At 49.9% G+C, this 16,663-nt stretch overlaps 2 protein-coding genes across 11 annotated transcripts in view; one reads left to right on the top strand and one right to left on the bottom strand.

Moving 5' to 3' along the window:
* Window positions 1-11,474, top strand: part of BIN3 (bridging integrator 3) — a 56,499-nt gene extending 45,025 nt beyond the window's left edge. For 3 of the 4 annotated variants that reach the window (XM_008522972.2, XM_070611293.1, XM_070611294.1), the window contains one exon: window positions 536-1,468. In XM_008522972.2, the coding sequence (XP_008521194.2) occupies window positions 536-682 (147 nt within the window). In that variant the 3' untranslated portion in view covers window positions 683-1,468. Of the gene's footprint in view, window positions 1-535; window positions 1,469-11,058 lie in introns of those variants that run through there. The other variant, XM_070611295.1, reaches the window with a different exon arrangement.
* Window positions 1,752-16,354, bottom strand: CCAR2 (cell cycle and apoptosis regulator 2). Of its 7 annotated transcripts, none has more exons than XM_008522969.2 (21): window positions 16,111-16,354; window positions 15,184-15,278; window positions 14,819-14,910; window positions 14,308-14,399; window positions 13,986-14,100; window positions 13,685-13,814; window positions 13,407-13,503; window positions 9,428-9,547; window positions 7,309-7,531; window positions 7,105-7,218; window positions 6,615-6,778; window positions 5,956-6,127; window positions 5,638-5,868; window positions 5,332-5,553; window positions 4,573-4,717; window positions 4,345-4,427; window positions 3,758-3,904; window positions 3,462-3,573; window positions 3,179-3,367; window positions 2,813-3,018; window positions 1,752-2,568 (listed from the first exon to the last, which is right to left on the bottom strand). In XM_008522969.2, exons 2-21 carry the CDS (start codon window positions 15,239-15,241, stop codon window positions 2,524-2,526), a joined length of 2,757 nt encoding a protein of 918 aa, XP_008521191.1. In that variant the 5' UTR covers window positions 15,242-15,278; window positions 16,111-16,354; the 3' UTR covers window positions 1,752-2,523. The 7 variants fall into 7 exon arrangements, with proteins under 7 accessions (XP_008521191.1, XP_070467362.1, XP_008521193.1 ...); XM_070611261.1 differs by having other exon boundaries at window positions 1,752-2,724; window positions 4,345-4,424; window positions 16,111-16,351; XM_008522971.2 differs by having other exon boundaries at window positions 4,345-4,424; window positions 16,111-16,351.
* Window positions 16,355-16,663: the final 309 nt, after the last annotated feature.

Raw genomic sequence — 16,663 nt, 5'->3', positions numbered from 1 at the left:
GAGAGACATGCCGTGGGAGCCAGCCATGCCCTCTCCCATGAACAGAAGCTTCCAGCTTCTCCCAGCTTCTGTAAAGCAGTAAGCCCCTATTCAGTGCCTGACTCCCTAGCCTCCCCAGGACCCACAAAGGGTCCTCTCACTGCCCCCGGCCCCGTGTCTCCTCCACAGCCCTTAGCCCTCAGCTGCTTCGGGAGCTCCACCACCTCCCACCTCACAAGAACCTGCTGCTTCCCTCCCCCTTTGACTCACTGCCACCCCAGGCAGTGCACATTCCTGAAGACTTCAGGCACCGGCTTCACTCCTCCCTGGTTGCTGTGCCGTTTAGGAAGACGGGCGGAAGGGCAGGGCAGTGGTGGAGGGAAAAGTGGAAACCAGCCCCCTTTGCTCAGCTCACGGAGCTCTGCTTTCGGGAACAGCAGCGGACTGGGGTTCTCTGGCCCCACCAGTCCTGCTGTGCCCAGGGGGTGTGGTGCTGTCAGGGCTTGGTACCCTGGGAGCCCAGCACCTGCCGACTTCCTCCTGCCTCCCACCCCAGGTCGTGTACTACTCTGAAATGCATAAGATCTTCGGAGACCTGACTCAACAGCTTGACCAGCCTGGCCACCCAGACGAGCAGCGGGAACAGGAGAATGAGGCGAAACTAAGCGAGCTCAGAGCCCTCTCTATTGTGGCTGATGATTGAGTCCCCACTCCCTCGAAGACCCTGGGGTCATAAGTCAGCCTCTCTAGTCTTTGTCCTTTTCAAGCTTAGACTAAAGGGTCAGCCAGCAAAAGGCCCTGCCCGGAATAAGTATGGGGATAGTGGCAGCTCCTGCTCTACCTCACCAGCCCTTTGGAATAAGCCTGGCACCGAGAGCCCCAAACAGGCTGCCGTCTCCCCACCCATAGCCAAGAGCTTGCAGAGAGGTAAGCATGCAGAAAGCAATGCAGGAGCCGCCTCATTTCCAAAAGGACCGTCCAAAGTGCATCCTGGCGTAGGGCCAGAGCAAGCTCCCAGCCTTCACCTTCAGAGGGCACGGGCTCTGTCAGCTCACTCAAGGTCTTGGCCATGCTTGCATGGTTGGGATAACGTCTACCTCCAAAAGGCACATCCTGGGGAGTCCAGCCACGCTCGCTGCCTTTCCACTTCAGACTCATCTTTTTTGGGCGAGGCCTGTGACACTGCCCTGGGGAATGTGAGAGCTGTGGTCCTTCAGTCCTGACAGGCCCCTCACTCCAGCCTTCCAGCACAACAAAGGCTGGCTTAGCCCACTTCTATCCCTTAGGTCAAGTGCAAGGAAGAGCCCCAAGTCTTGTAGGTTCCCAAAGAAATCAGGACTCAATTCATATAAATACCCTATCAATCACACAGAATCTCACATAGACTGATTCACAGGCCTCAAAGCAACAACAGTGGGTTTGTGTCTCACCTGAATATTTGGAATTTTATTTTTTCAAGTAAAGTTTTAAATAAAATTTCCACATAGTATTGTGCTGTAACTAAGGAGAGGAGGGGCGAGCCGCCCCAGGTTTTTGTCAGGGTTATGCTGCCCCCTGCTGAATTGGCAGGACCCCTACAGCATTCTCTCTCCTTACCAGCAGGTGGCAGAGCCCCGAGTGCAAGGGACTGGCTCTTCCTGCTGCCCCGCCCCGCCTTCGGGAGGTGACTACACCTCCGATCCAGCAGAGGCTGGGCCGAAGGCCGGGAGGAAGGAGGAGCGCACGGGCAGACCTCAAAGAGGAGGAAGGGAAGAGCTATGGAGGACACTTGGTTTGTTTTTGACTTTGGTTTATTTAAAAAACAAAAAGCCAAAAAAAAAAAACAACTTTATATACAAAGTCAAACTGAAACCATGGGTTATGGAAAGAGGCGAGACTTATGGGGAACAGGGAAAAAGGCTGGGCCAGAGCCGATACCACATTCTGAACACAGGGAGCCAGGGGAAAGGTGCTGGTTTCTTCTAGCAAGTCTGGGTGGCTGGAACAGTGCTCACTGGCAACCACAGCCCAACACTGAGAGCTCACTAGCATGGCCTTCATCCTGCGACGGCCAAGGGAGCCCTTCCCCAAGAGCCTGCTCCTGTAGCCTAGCAGGATGTGTGCCATCCAGAGGAAGGGGCTCTTACCCCCGGCCAGATTCCGTGTCTGTTTCTTCAGTTTATTGGCATCAGACCTTATGACATACTCGAAAAGCCTTTTCCTCCCCTGTCTTATTCTAAACTGGAAGAGGACAGGAGAAAGTCAGCACAAGACTAAAGGGCCCCAGGAGAGATCCCAAGGTAGAGGGCAAAATGAGGGGTGCAGAAGATGTTGGATTTAGTTGTAAGTGGAACCATGGTTCCTCACTCATCTGTCCCACACAGCACAGACAGACCCCCACCCTGACGGCCTGAGCTTCTCTACAGAGGCTGAGCACAGGGGTCAGCCACCCCCTGCCTATGGCCCCCAGGTCCTGCTCCAGCTTCCTTCTGGAACCAAAAGGGCTCTAACTTCAGCAGGCTCCATCGCTGACTTCACAGGATGGCAGCTCCTGCACCAGGCCCCTCAATTGCTAGGTGCTGGCTCCTCTTTCTCTACCCAGCTGTCGGCCTGTTTGAAACAGATGTAACTAGAGTTAGGACTCAAGGAGGAAGGACCAAGATCTGAGCACTACTAACCACTTCCTCCTGGGAGATTCCAGGTTGCAAGCTGCTGACTGATGGCTTCCATAAGAAACTAGCAGACAGAGGAGAAGGCGAGGTGAACCTGGGTAAGGGCAGAAGGGGCTAAGGTGCTGGCTGCCATCCCATCCAAGCCTCCCAGCATGACAGCCGGCTCTCTCCAAAGGGCTCACCTTTTCAACCATTCGCTGCATCTCGAGCTGCAGTGGAGTCAGGCGCCTTCGGAAGTCCTGGAGCAGCCGCTGAAGCTGATTCTTCTGTCGGTCAGCTGTCCGGGCTGTCTCCTCAGCCTCAGCCAGCCGGGTTCGCAGCTCCTGCATTTCTGCTGCCAGTGTCTTATTTGTTACTTCAGTGGCTGAGAAGCGGTTATGGCTCTCCTCTAGTGGGAGGAAATACCAAAAAGACTGCTGCTAAGTTAAGGATTAGAGCACAGGGCAAGAGGCCTGAAGCCTAAGGAGCAGGGTCTCCCCCTTAGTCTCCATGTATACACATCTGCACGTCCCATCTGTGACAGGTCCCTGCGGCTTCAGGCCACTCACCCAGCTTCAGTTCCAGTGTGTGAATCTTGTTCTCCAGGTAGAGCCGCCCACTGTCCTGCTGCTCTGCACGCTGTAAGAGGTTCCCCACATGGATCAGGCTGCCATTGTGGGCCACCAGGCCTTTGTGCTCCATAGGGGCAACACCCGGCTTTGTGCTTTTCCCAGAAGGAGGTAGCAGATCCAGGTTTCCTAGAAGGAGCCACGAAGATGTAAGGGTCTCAGGAGAAGAAAGCAGCCTGCCCTGCCTGTCATCCATGGAAGGCTGCAGAGCACCAGTACGCACCAAAGAGCACCTCCTCAGGGAGCCCACCATCTGTGCCCTCCTGGCGACTGTACTGAAGGCTCCGGTACTGGCAAATGTTCTGGGTCACCACCCTGCTGACCAGCTGTTTGGCCTATAGAAAACACACAACCAAGATACTCACTGTTGAGACGACGCAAGACCTTGCCCCCGTGGCATGCAAGAACACAGAATCACAGCATGTTAAGTCGCACACAGGAGTTACGTGCGTGCTTATGCACACGGATGTCAGGAGAGGCCATCTCAGAAAGGACTGAGGGGGGCGTAAGAGAAGGCACCTGCTCTGCACTGAGCCGGAGCCCAAGGGTAAGCAGGATCCTCTCCAAGTCTCGCCGGTGCAGGTAGCCACACCAGTTGGCATCAAAGAAGACAAAAGCAAGAAGACAGTCCAAAGGGAGCACAGCAGAGGGATCCAGCTCCTTGGGCTGCAAGAGAAACAAGGATGAACAGGATTTACAGATAGCTCTCTCAATGGCTAAACCACCCAAATAGCCCTTTAAAATCGAGCAGTTTAGCTGACACAGTTACACCCAGGCGCACCTTCCAGTTGGAGACATGGCCCTGAACCAAAGGGGTCCCTGAACCTGTAACCAAAGGCCTATTTGGAGCACTTTTGACCAGGGGCTGTCACACACAGTGGAACCTAGTGTGTCCCTAGGTGAGATATCTCACTCAGGTTCACCCTGACGGAGATAACGATGTTTTCTGGATCCTATGAAAGTGCCATTCCATGAGTCAAGAACCACGTTTCGTCTTTAAGATGCCAGAAATGGTTTGGCAAAAGCATCCCTCTCCCAGGAGTGAGTCAGAGGCCCTGTAAGCTGCACTGCCACTGAGGCCCAGAGGGGCAGAAAGGAGGTCTCACCATGTCCTGGAGGGAAGAGAACTCCATCTCTGACTGGTTCGAGGCAACCGACCGGACCTCAGAATCCTCTAGCTTGGCTCCTGCTACAGAAGGCCTGAGATAAGTTTGGAACCAGGACCACACAGGCCCAAACTGGCTCCAGAGTGCTAACACAGGAGAGCACTACAGCCAGAGAGGCAGGAAGCCGGCACCAGGCGCCTGCAGGCTTCCCTCTCACGCTGCACATACCGAACTCCTCCTCTCCATCATCCCTCAGAAGCAGCAGTTCTGGGTCGAGGGCCATCTCACAGAGGTCCTCAGACGCCTCACCCCGGGGCTTCTCCTCTTCCTCTCCCCCAGAAGATGGGGGTTTGGGCAAAAGCCCATCTTCCTTCTAGGAGAAGCAGACCAAGACAATGAGATCTGTCACCTCTAATTACTAAAAATAATAATGGCTAACGTGAGTATCAACCATGTTCAGGCACTGTGTGAAGGGCTTCAAATACAGCGTCGTATTCAATACATTTCATTACATGGGGTTCAGAGCAGACCAGGGCGATTTCAGGACACCTGGGATTTTCCTTAGGAGTCTATCTCAATCCCATAAGACATTACGTTTACTTGGTAGTACTTAGGCAAGAAGTAGACCCTTGTGCTTTTGAACGGGTTAGGGAAAGGCAGTGTTCTAGTTAACCATGAGGTAATCAAAACACCTATACTCCTCAAAGCATTCTGATTAACAGATTTCTGTGCTGCCATGGTGTGTCAACCACATTTCCTTTCCCTCTTCCAGGCCCACTGCCCTTATCCTAGGCGCCCCTCTTACTAGCTGGATGGCCATTTGCACCTGAGTACACACCAGGGTCACAAGGCACATGAGTTGAGAGGAGTAGGAGAGAAGACCCATCAAGTGCCCAGAGCAGCACCAGGTACCACACGGCACACGAGTCCTGGTCAGCCTTACTACGTGTAGCCCCAAGTGCCCACGCAGGGGGCAGAGGTACTCACCGGCGGGGCGTCTGCCTCGGCAGCTGTGCCCTCACTCTGTACCTCATCCTTGGACTCCTTGGCCGCCTCCTCCTTAACCACCTCTTCTTCCTTGGCTGCCTCCTCCTTCTCAGGTTCAGGTGGGGCCACAACCTTTTCAGGAAGGCTCAGCAGCATCTTATAAATCCTATAGCCAAAATCCCTCTGCAACATCTCCAGAAACAGCTCGGCCAACACCATCACCTGGTGGAAGAGGCGGCAGGGGTCCATGAACATGAGGAGAAGGGAGCGTTCCAAGCTCTGCCACCCCCAGACTCCTCCACCCACCTCAAAAGAGATCCTTTCTTTTGGCCTCCGGTCTTCCACAATACCATGGAGGGACAGGTTTACACAGCCAGCGTGTGCCACAACAGCAGGTTCCAGAGGGGGTGGAGGGGCCTCTGGGAGATCGGTGTCCATTTCCTGCTGTACAGTGACTTCTGGATTCTCTGCATTCTGTTTAGAGGTGTCTGCTGCTTGCTCCGATGCATCAGCCACCTGTTCTGTAGACTCTGTTTCCTGTGACAAAAGCCAAGAGCTATCACCACCTGGGTCCAGGGGTCAGGGCACCTACCTGCCCCACTTGCTCGTAAGGTGCAGCCTTACCACTGGCACCTCCTGGGGTGGGGGTGCTGCCTCTGCAGCTTTCTGCTGACACACAGCCTCCCATTCTTCCAAAGTAGGCATGATGGTCCCGACATCTGGCAGGTACACCACCACAGTCTGGAGCCGCCTTGGGGGTCCCGGCTGTAGGTACTGAAACTCAGCAAAGCGCCACCTGCTCACAGAAGGAAAAAAATGAAGTACTGACCCATAACATTCACAAGCAAGTGCTTCAGTTTCTAATCAACGTTTAATGAGCACATACTACATGCCAAGCTTTGAAAGTACAAAAATAAAAGATATAGACCAAGTCCTCAAGAAATGGTTAGTCAATGCGCAGATACAAGTAAGCAGACAATTACTATCCAAGGCGCTAAGGCAACAGGAAAGAACACTGAACAGCTGCGGGGGGTGGGGGTGGGGGGCAGGCGGGGTGTCGTCACATCTGACAGGCTTTGCAGGGTCAGCTGGCCTTCAACACACATATGCATCCCTAGGCATGCTCATGACCAAGGCAACCATTTGTGAGGGCTGGAGGGAGGATGCGCTGGCACTCGGGAACAAAAGAGAACAGGTCAGAAAGGCACAAAAGCTTGGCCTCCTGAACGGTCTCATCAACTCAGTGGGCTGGCCACAGACAGGAGCTCAGGGCAGCCACTCACCACTTTGTGCAGGCGCTTAAGTCGATGCCAGTCTGGGCTTGCGCACAGCGGATGGCAGTGCGGACTAGCACCTGTGGGTCGCCCTTGGGGTCGAGGCCATCCAGGGAAGGAGACCACTCACCCCCAACCAGCACTGCCTCCTCTTCTTTCCGACCCAGTAAAAACTACAAAAAGAGATCAGGGATAAGAAAGGAAAAACCAATTACCTGGGTCTCCCACTACCCTGGGGAATGAGAGCAACAGGATGTGGTGAGGAGTGCTCTACACGAGGAAGGGGGTTTCTCTACCCACAAATATGAACCAGCTATGTAACTCTTTCTGCCAAGTAATAAGATCTCTAAGCCACACTGTCCTGGTAAAATGAGTGGTATTCCAGCTCTGAAATTCCTTGTTTCTGTGAGTTCACAAATAGGAGCTGAGCCACTGAAAACCTGACAGGGACTGGATGTCATCAATGAATGCACCTTGCCTCCTGGACTCCAACTCTTACCTTAATCTGCTTCAAAGGATGTTCTGGCGTTTCCCTTGGCTCAGCCATGTCATCCACAAAGAGCATGCAACAGCGATACAATTCCTCCAGTCCCGGGGAGGAGAGCAGCAGTACCTGTGCAGGGGCAGCATGAAGGAGGCGCTCGAGAGCTTTTTCACTTCCTGTTAACAATGGGCTAAAGCAGCAGGGCCCCAGTCAGCTCACCTTGGAACTGTATGCAGGGTCACTGTCTGCGAGGATCGGCTCAGCCCCGGTGTCTGGAGCTGACTCCTTCTCAGAAGATACCTGGATACGGCTTGGATGATGGAGGGAAAAGGGCTGGCTCAGGGGGAAGGCTGACAGCCAGCTCAGGTGCACAGTCAGAAAATCTGAGGGAACCAGGAGGCTGCGGTAACGGCGCTGGAGTTCTAAGAAGTCACAGGTGGGGCTGTAGGAAGAAAGCAAGGGAATCCAGATTGAGCAAAGACTAAATTATTTTAAAAATGGTACAGTAAAAGACTTGGGGAAAAAAGGCAAATTATTTTATAATCTGGGAAAGAAGAACTTTCTAAGTAAGATATCTCTGGAAAAGGAAAAGATGGATGAGATTTGACCACTAAGATGTTACAACCTCTAAAGGCAAAATAAAGTCAAACTGGGGAAGGAAAAAAAGGGAAACATTTGCAATATATGACAGAGAAAAGGGTCACTGTCTTAATAGGAAAGGAACCCACAAATCAGTAAGAGAAAGGTCACAAGTCTAAGAGAAAACTGAGAAAAGAGACATCAACAGGTACTTAGAAAAAGAAATGAGACGTATGAAAACATGCTCAATCTCACTTAAAATTAAAGAAATGCAAATCAGAGTATCACTTTTCACCTATCAGACGAATGAAGATCAAAAAGGCTCATAAGACAGTGTTGGCAAAGGCAGGGGAAACAAGTACTTCTTGCCCTCTGATGGGAATGCAAACCGATACAGCTCCTGAGAGAACTGGCAAGATCTATCAAGGTTTAAGCCAGCTTCTCCATTTCTAAGAACTGATCTCAAGACAATGCTTGCACCTGTCCACAGAGATGTATGTAGAAAGATGTTTGTTACAACAATATTTAGGATAATTAAAGACTGAAAGTAAAGAACTAATTAAGTTACAGTCCATCCACTCTGTGGAATACTATGTAGTTGCTTAAAAGAATGAGTTCCATCGCGCAAACGTTAACATGGAACAAATTCTAAGATATATTAAGTGAAAAAGCAAAGTAGCAAGCAGCATGTAGCACGGCTTCCTTGGCCGTAAATAAATGCAATTGTGCGCACAGCTCATGGCCAGCAGCCCAGCTCCGACTCAATGTGAGCCGGCTCTACATCCAGCCCTCTACATGCTGTGGGCACCAATGTATTGTAGGATCAACCTTAGGAGGCAGGCGGGTCATCACTGAACAAGAGGCCCTACCTGGGCCCAGAGAGGGGAACCAGTGACACGGGGAAGAGCAGTGGCAGCCCTCCTTCTCTTCCATCTTGAATGTGGAGGTGCAAGGAGGCTGCCCCTGACCTCAGCTCAGGCTTGGGTGGACTCTGCTTTTGGGGCCTGTCTCCAATACACAGCAGCTGGAGCCCTCCCTCTCCAGTGCTAGATGGAACCTGGAATCACTCATCTTACCTCTTAGTCCATCAGTTTCTGAGAGTGAGAAGTAAGCTTACAGGCTAGTGTCCTCAGACCTGCTGGAGCACTTAAAAGATAATTCAGAGAGCTAGCCCTGATGGCCTGGTGGTTAAAGTATGGCATGCTCTGCCTCCACAGCCCTGGTTCAGTTGCCGGGCGCAAAACCACACCACTCATCTGGCAGTAGCCATGCTGTGGCAGTATAGCTCACAAGAAGAACTAGAAGGACCTACAACTAGAATATACAACTATGAACTGGGACTTTGGGGAGGAAAAAAAGAGAGGAAGATTGGCAACAGATGTTAGCTCAGGGCAAACCTTTCCCTGCAAAAAATAATAATTCAGAGATTCCCTGGAAGAACAGTTCCAGGGTTCTTATGATCTATAATTTCTACCTGAATTATAACTGCTGTTGGGTAGCTGGATTTTGACTGGTTCGCCTTAATTATACCCAGCATAACAATTTCTGGTGAGCAAATCATAAAGTTCCATCAGGGCACCTGTGTCAATGACACTATGCTGGTCAAAATTTGAGATTTTCAAATAAAAAACTTGTCACATTGAAAAAAAAAAGGTCATAAGAACACACACACACACTTATTCTCACACGACTTTGTCTCATTTACACAAGGAACTGTTAGCAGCTTCGAGTCTCACCACCCCCCAGCCCCGCCACTCACCTGTCCACAGTATAGGGAGTGAGATGGACTCGGTAAGGAGGCAGGTCATGCCTTGGTTTCTTAGCACCCCAAGGCTCTCCACCAGCCCGCTGTTTGCGTTTCTTGGAGTCATAGTCATCACTGGAGGGTGATCCATCGCCAGAAGGAAGAAACCACACTTACATACAGATTCAATACATACTGGCCTAAAAAGAAACAATCTGAATCCCCAACGTTAAGGAAACGGATAAAGAAGCCATACTAATAGTCATGTACCAATTATAAAGGTATTAAAAACTGCTTCTAATAACATAGAAAACCACTCACATTAAGCAAAAAGAATAGTATGCCACACTATATATACAGTAGTTCCTCAACTGTGCAACACCTTAAAAGCTGACTTTATCTGACTGATAAAGCTTATAATTCTTTTTTATATTTTCCTGAACTTTATAAATTATAGTTAACATAATTTTTTTGAAACGAGAAAAACTTAACTGATTTGTTTTAACAAAAGACATTATGGCACCATGCTAAAGGTTCTATAAAATAAGTTTTATTAAAAGAGATAGTTCGGGGCCAGCCCCGTGGCCGCGTGGTTAAGTTCTCGTGCTCCGCTACGGTGGCCCAGGGTTTCGCTGGTTCGGATCCTGGGCGCCGACATGGCACCACTCATCAGGCCACTTTGAGGCGGCATCCCATGTGCCACAGCTAGAAGGACCCACAACTAAAATATATACAACTATGTACTGGGGGTATTTGGGGAGAAAAAGCAGAAAAAAAAAAGATTGGCAACAGTTGTTAGCTCAGGTGCCAATCAAAAAAAAAAAACGAGATAGTTCTTGTAATAAACCTCTGGCAGTACACATGGAAGTCATAAAAATACTCAAACCCTTTGATCCAATAATTCCATTTTAAAAAATATATCCCAAGGAAGTTAATTGAAAAGAAGAAAAAAGATTATATATAGTAGAAAAAAATTCAAGCTGAAAGTAAGAAAACCACATTCATATCCAGCAATACCTGAATTTTTATAGTAAATAAATACAGGCCTCATACAACCATTAAAACAAGAGGATTACCTTGCAATATGGAAAAAAATGTTTAATAAGAATGCATAAAAATAATTTGAATTCTTAAGATTAAAATTATAAAAAGTATGCACATACACAAAGACTAGAAAAGAACACAGGAAAAAAGCAGCAGTAATTTTCCTTTTCACGATTATTTTAGAAAAGTCTTCAAGAAAGCTTACCTTAAAGGGAAAGGGAACGATACATCTTTACAGCATTTAAACTTTATATAACAGCATGTACTACTTTATACATTTTTGTAATAAATTACTTATTATAGTATCAATATGTTATGGGTTCAATAAAATAAAAATAGAAGAGAAAAAAACCTTTAACCCATTATAAAATGCCAGATTGATAGGGGAAAACCCTCCTTTGTCTCATGAGACAAATAAAATCCACTGTCACTTCTTCATGCGAGGTAACTGAGTTGACATTTACCAGACAGTCCCTGCTCTTTCCCTTCAGCCCTGCCTGGCTGGTTTCCCTAGTCATTACACCCCTGCGTAACTAAGTTGATTATATTTAACCCAAAGTTTTTCTTCTTTTCTCTTCTATCTGCTTGGTTAATTTCCCCAGGCATCTCCATCCAATAGCCGCCTTCTAATCCTGCCTTTATGGATGTCAACCCTTCCATGTTTCTAACAGAAGAACTGTTCCAGTCATTTTGACAACTCTCTTCAGCTCACCCATGACTGAAGTGAACTCTTCAGTAAATGCTGTCAACTTCTAGTTAAACTGGACATTCCACTGAATCCCGTGAATTCAACGGCCAGTTTTCTCTCGCTATTGTGAATTGTCAGGAATAGGTTATAAGGCAGTACCAGTGGAAGAAATCTCAGTAACCTCAGCAGGATACTGAGATGTATATCCACCTGGATATACCCATCTTAAAACCTCAGTAGTTCAGCCTCAGCAGTCCAATGGAGACATTGTTTCCTGCATCCCAAAGCCTGAAATTCAAAATAAAACTTGGCTTCCAGCCAAAATGCTAATGTGGCTGACTCCTTTATAAATTGTTGTTTCCTCAGAGTGATCTAATTCTTACTGCCGCCTTTCCTACTCTGCAAATTTTCTCTACTGCCTAATGGTGATATCTCCCTGCCAAAGGTAATGGCTCCTTTCTCTGGAAGCCATGACACTGAAGCATTATGGTCAAAGGAATATAACACTGGACTCGGCATGTCCAGGACAATCAAAAGCAACTGACTGCACAGAAAGGCTGAATTTGAACCTAAAGCAGAAAGTCAACAGCAGCCATTGATTTCCACCCACGCAACATTATCCCGGAGAACACTTGCTGTGATTTTGTAATGAAACCTTCAATAAACTCACAGAATGTGAAAGGTGGAAAGTCCTTGGAAACTGAAGACCAGGAAGATGCACAGGACAAGAGGTGTGGTTGTATGCAAAATATATGCCAGTAAACTGAGATTGGGACCAGGTGTTTCAAGTAGTGGAGACACTGTGGAAAACAATCCTAGACAATCAAAGCGTCCCCGTAGTTAGAATTCACAGCGACCTATCCCGACGCAACAAACACTAGTTGCAGCACAGAGCCTGGCTACATCACGTGGCCTCAACTTTTCCTCTGAGTTACTTCACCCTCCTTTTAAGTGTGCGCATGGACCACACCTTCAGCCCTGACGATGGAATAACCTACTGGCATCTGGGATAGGGAGTTGTTTCCTTCTCAGGACAGTTCTCATTTCAAGAGAACTACAACATGAGAGAACTTGCTGGAGTGATGAAAATGTTCTATATCTTAATAGGAACAAGGATTACATGGGACCGTCCATCTGTCAAAATTGTCCAGTTAAGATTTTTGTATTTCAACCTCTACAAATTTTATCTTAAAAAAATTTTTACCTTAAAAAAATCAAGTACAAAGCAGAGAGTAGATGGAAGGATAAATGAAAAACAATGGCAGATGTTGGTACTTGTTGAAGCTGGGTGACGGCTATATGAGAGTTCAGCATCCTTTTCTGTTTACTCTGCTTGTACGTGAAATTTTCCATAATAAAAAGTTAAAATGAATACCGACAGACAGAACTAGAATAAGCCTTAAGCAAATTAGTCTGGAGCTTAATTCCGAGGGACATAAGCAAAAACCTTCAGAGAGAAAGGCAGGATAGGGAACACACGAGCCAGGGAGAACAGGCAGCACGCTCCTGGCAGGCCCTGACGTTCACAGATGATAGATGGACTCGGGTGCCCAGAGGCCCAGATTCACCTGTGTGCTCACATAGGGCTAAGGAGCTGTCCACAGAGCCAAGGCTCAGGCCTGGATCTCCTAGCAGAATGCAACAGACATTCTAACACCACACGAATGTGTACTGATATAAAGAAACCTGTTTTATACGAGGAATTAAAACATACACTGCAAAGTTACTTTTTTTGGACAATTACTATTTTCTTGATAGTTATGATTCTTGGTATCTCAATCTTAGGAACTAGAAATAAAAGGGAAAATTATCTATTAAAAAAATGTCAGTATGGAGCCAGCTCCATGACCTAGTGGTTAAGTTTGGTGCACTCAGCTTCAGCAGCCCAGGTTCTCGGGTTTGGATCCTGGGGGTGGACCTACACCACTCGTCAGTCATGCTGTGGCAGCAACCAATGTACAGAATAGAGGAAGACTGGCACAGATGTTAGCTCAGGGTGAATCTTCCTCAGGGAAAAAGAAAATTCAACATGACATTTTAAAAGATGAACTACATCAAATTCCTGCTTGCTGAACCAGTAGATAAATTTCCAATGCTTGTACATACATCTATCTCAATAAGTCTGACTATTTCAGAATAAAGGACCTAGGATCTAGCTGCAGAAAGAGAATGTTCATGTCAACAGATGGCAAAGAAAGGGACATTGCTCCTCGAGGCAAATAAATAAAATAAAACATCTTTCCCGCTTGATCATCCTCTTACCTTCGGCCCTGATCCAATCGTCCGTGAGGGCCCCGAGCAGGAAATCTGTTCAGGTGGCTCAGATGAAGTGTGTGGGACGTTTGGAAGAGACTCAGAGCTGCAGAAAAGAAATGGCTGGTGACTCAAAACCCTAAATATCTGTCCAACTTCCCTGTCCCTTCCTTCAAGTGCACAGAAGTCCCCAGTTGTTCTGAGAGCAGCAACCTGATGGTTACAAGTCCATTCATCCAGCGTACCCCATAAAGCCACACCCCAACATCCATGCCACTGGTACTCACGCTTCTGAGGAAAGAGAGGGGGAATCCGGTGAGGCTGGAAGATCAACTGGGGCTGAGCTCCCAGAATCCCTTGCTTCTGGCCCAGGGCTGCTACATGTAGAAGGGGAGGTGCTGGGGATTTCAGTAGGGGCTGCAGGACAGTAACCAAGAAATTCAGGGCATCCCGTGATTGATGTGCTCACTACCTTGGAAAGATGCTGCCCCACCCCCTCGACAGAAGCACAGTTCTTGCCCAGCTTTCACAGCAGAGGGGCATCCCTCCCTCCCCTTTCTGATGCACATGCTAAGGAGCAACGAATACCTGGTTGGAGAGCGTTTGCACCTTGACAGCATTCCAGGGCACTGCCTGGCCTGGGTTGTACGCAGCCTTCACCAGCACCTTCTCACCCAACTGGGGCAGCCGGCCCTTCACCACACTGCCAGCACACAAGCCAGGAGGCCCAGTCAGGAGAGAAACCCTGGCCAAGCCACCCTGACTGCCCCTCCGAGGTCCTTCCCATTAAGATTTTTCACACCTTGCATAAAAATAGCAAAGCAATGGCTTCAGAGGAGCCCCACCAGCATGGTGACAGAACTGAATCCAACAAGCATTTATTTCCAGAAGGGGACCAGCTCAAGCGTACCTCAGCTGAAAAAAGACCTCTTCATCCACCACCCCAAAGTAATCGTGTAAGCTGGTAACAATGCCAGTGAAGACCCGCTGCTTCTCCCCACCCTATAAGAGAAGAGTGCAGTTTAAAAGTAATAGGGAACATTTGTCCACACTCTGCCATTAGCATCTGTAACGCACCCCCCTGCTCAATCAGAGTATTGCATCCAGATTCACATGGAGGCAAGCATACGCATATAGTGCACATACTCAACCCCTGGGGAGGGGAAAACGGTGCTCATTCTTGGGTCACAATCTTGTTCTAGGGTTTCCAGTTTGTCTTTAATTCCAAGAAACAGCCTAAAGATTTCCCTAGAGCCAGAACTTAGAACTCCCCAGGCAAAGGTGTCTAGTCACCTCCAGGACTGGCCCAGGACGGGAGTGTGAGGAAGGATGAACACTGTGGTGTAAGAACCAAAGCACCGGGCCTCCACACACGCTGGGGCAGTCGCGAGTGCTGAAACCAGAAAGAACGCCCAACCTACCTGAAGGTGCCTGGCATTCTGGGACAGGTCTGTGGCCACAGGAGGAGTGAGCAAACCAGGAGGAGGACCCAGAAGAGATGTTGAAGCTGTGCCTACGGGACAGAGAAGCCATCTCCAGGAACAGCACCTATCTCTCAAACACTAGACTCAGCTGGAGGACATGGCAAACCCAAAGGGCAAAGTGGCTCCAAGCAACCCCTGCACAGGGTTTCACTGGCGACTATGGGGGTCATCTCCTAGTTTCCTAAGAAACATCAGCAGCAAATTGCACTCCACCAGGGAAACCCCAAAAGTCACATTTTTAAAGACTAACTCCAAGGCACACACTTCCGAGTATGAGGCCAGGTAGGGATCAAGGTGATCACCTGAGAAGTTCCGTCCCCCTGGAAGCGGGTTGATCCGCTGGCGCTTAAACTGGGACATTGGGAATGCTGTCCTCTTTCAGAGTCTTGGGAAAAACCTTTAATCAGAAAAGAAATAAGTTAACAAGCTCATAGGGAAAATTTCCACCTACCCCAAAAAATGAACCAAGGATCTTACAGAAAGTGGGGAGGTGGGTACCGAGAATGAATGGAGGCTAGGGAGATGCGCAGGAAATGAGGAAATTACATTGTCCCAGTTTGCCTTCACAATAACCTAGCGGTGGGCGATACTGTCATGCGATTTTAAAGAAAAGGAAACTGAAGCTCGGAGACATTAAGCGACTTGCCCGAGGCCACATAACCAGTTGGGGCCAAAACTAGGACTCACACCCAGGTCTCCGGACAACTTAGCGCTCCTCTCACTAGGCCACGCCACCCCCGGATGGTTGGGGAGAGTTGGGGGTTGGAAAGAGCCCCGGCGACATTCATTCATTCGAATACATCCGCCAAAATGCTCCAAGCCAGGCCCGGAAAAATGGAGGCTGGTGCCGGAGAGGAGATGGTGTGGGCCCTCTCCCCGGAAGCCCGGCCCGTTGTTCCCGGACGGGCGGGGGGGAAGGCAGCTCGGCGGCCCGGCCGAACGCGAATCCGGCAGCGCGCCCGCCCCCCCACCCCGCTCCCGCGCGACAGCCGTGGGCGCCGGGGCCGGGCCGGGCCGCGGAGGCCACCGCGGGAGGACGGCGGCGCGCGGTTCCTCCTCCTCTCGCCCGCCCCCAGGGCCCTGGCCGTTGCCAGGGAGACGGGACTTGCAGTCCGAGGGGGGCTCGGCCCCTTCCGCGCCCCGCGCATCTTCGCTGCCCGGCCCTCGCAGCCCCTCGGCCGGGGGAGGGGCGAAGGAGCAGAGGGGCGAAGGGGGGTCCCCCAACCCACCTGCGGGCCAGGGCCGCGACACCGGGGGGACAAAGACACCCGGAACCACCACAGCCGCTGCTGCCGCCGCCACCGGAAGTGCCTCTCCGGAAGCGCGACCACTGGTCGGAAGCTGCCACTCTCCCGGATATGGTCCCTCCCTCCTCTCCACCGACGTCTCCCTTCCCCCACGCCGGCCAACCATCCCACTCCGACTGGGGAACGGAAGTGCGCTTTCCCCGATCGGATGCGCGTTTAGGAAGCCGCGCCTCGATCGTGTCCTCGCTTAAGTGTCCCATTAGGAAAGTAGGCTTCAGAGAATTGGTTCCATTTCCAAAGACAGCTGGACCTGGAACCTCAAACATAGGGGAGCACCTACCACCCCCACCTTGCCTCATCCTGACAGACCCCAAGACTGCAGCAGCAAGAGTACCAGCCCCTCCTGACTGGAGGAGGAGGACGCCTGAACAGTAGCCATTTCCAAGAGACATTCCTGTGTCTGACTCAAGCCAAGGACCTCAGCCCTAGCTTGCCCTTCCATTGACAGCACTCCCACACACACCTCCCGTCCTCT

Source organism: Equus przewalskii, chromosome 2 (assembly GCF_037783145.1).
Source record: "Equus przewalskii isolate Varuska chromosome 2, EquPr2, whole genome shotgun sequence".
Taxonomy (NCBI): domain Eukaryota; kingdom Metazoa; phylum Chordata; class Mammalia; order Perissodactyla; family Equidae; genus Equus; species Equus przewalskii.
Note: the sequence above shows the minus strand (reverse complement) of the source record. Positions and strands in the feature narration are given on the sequence as shown.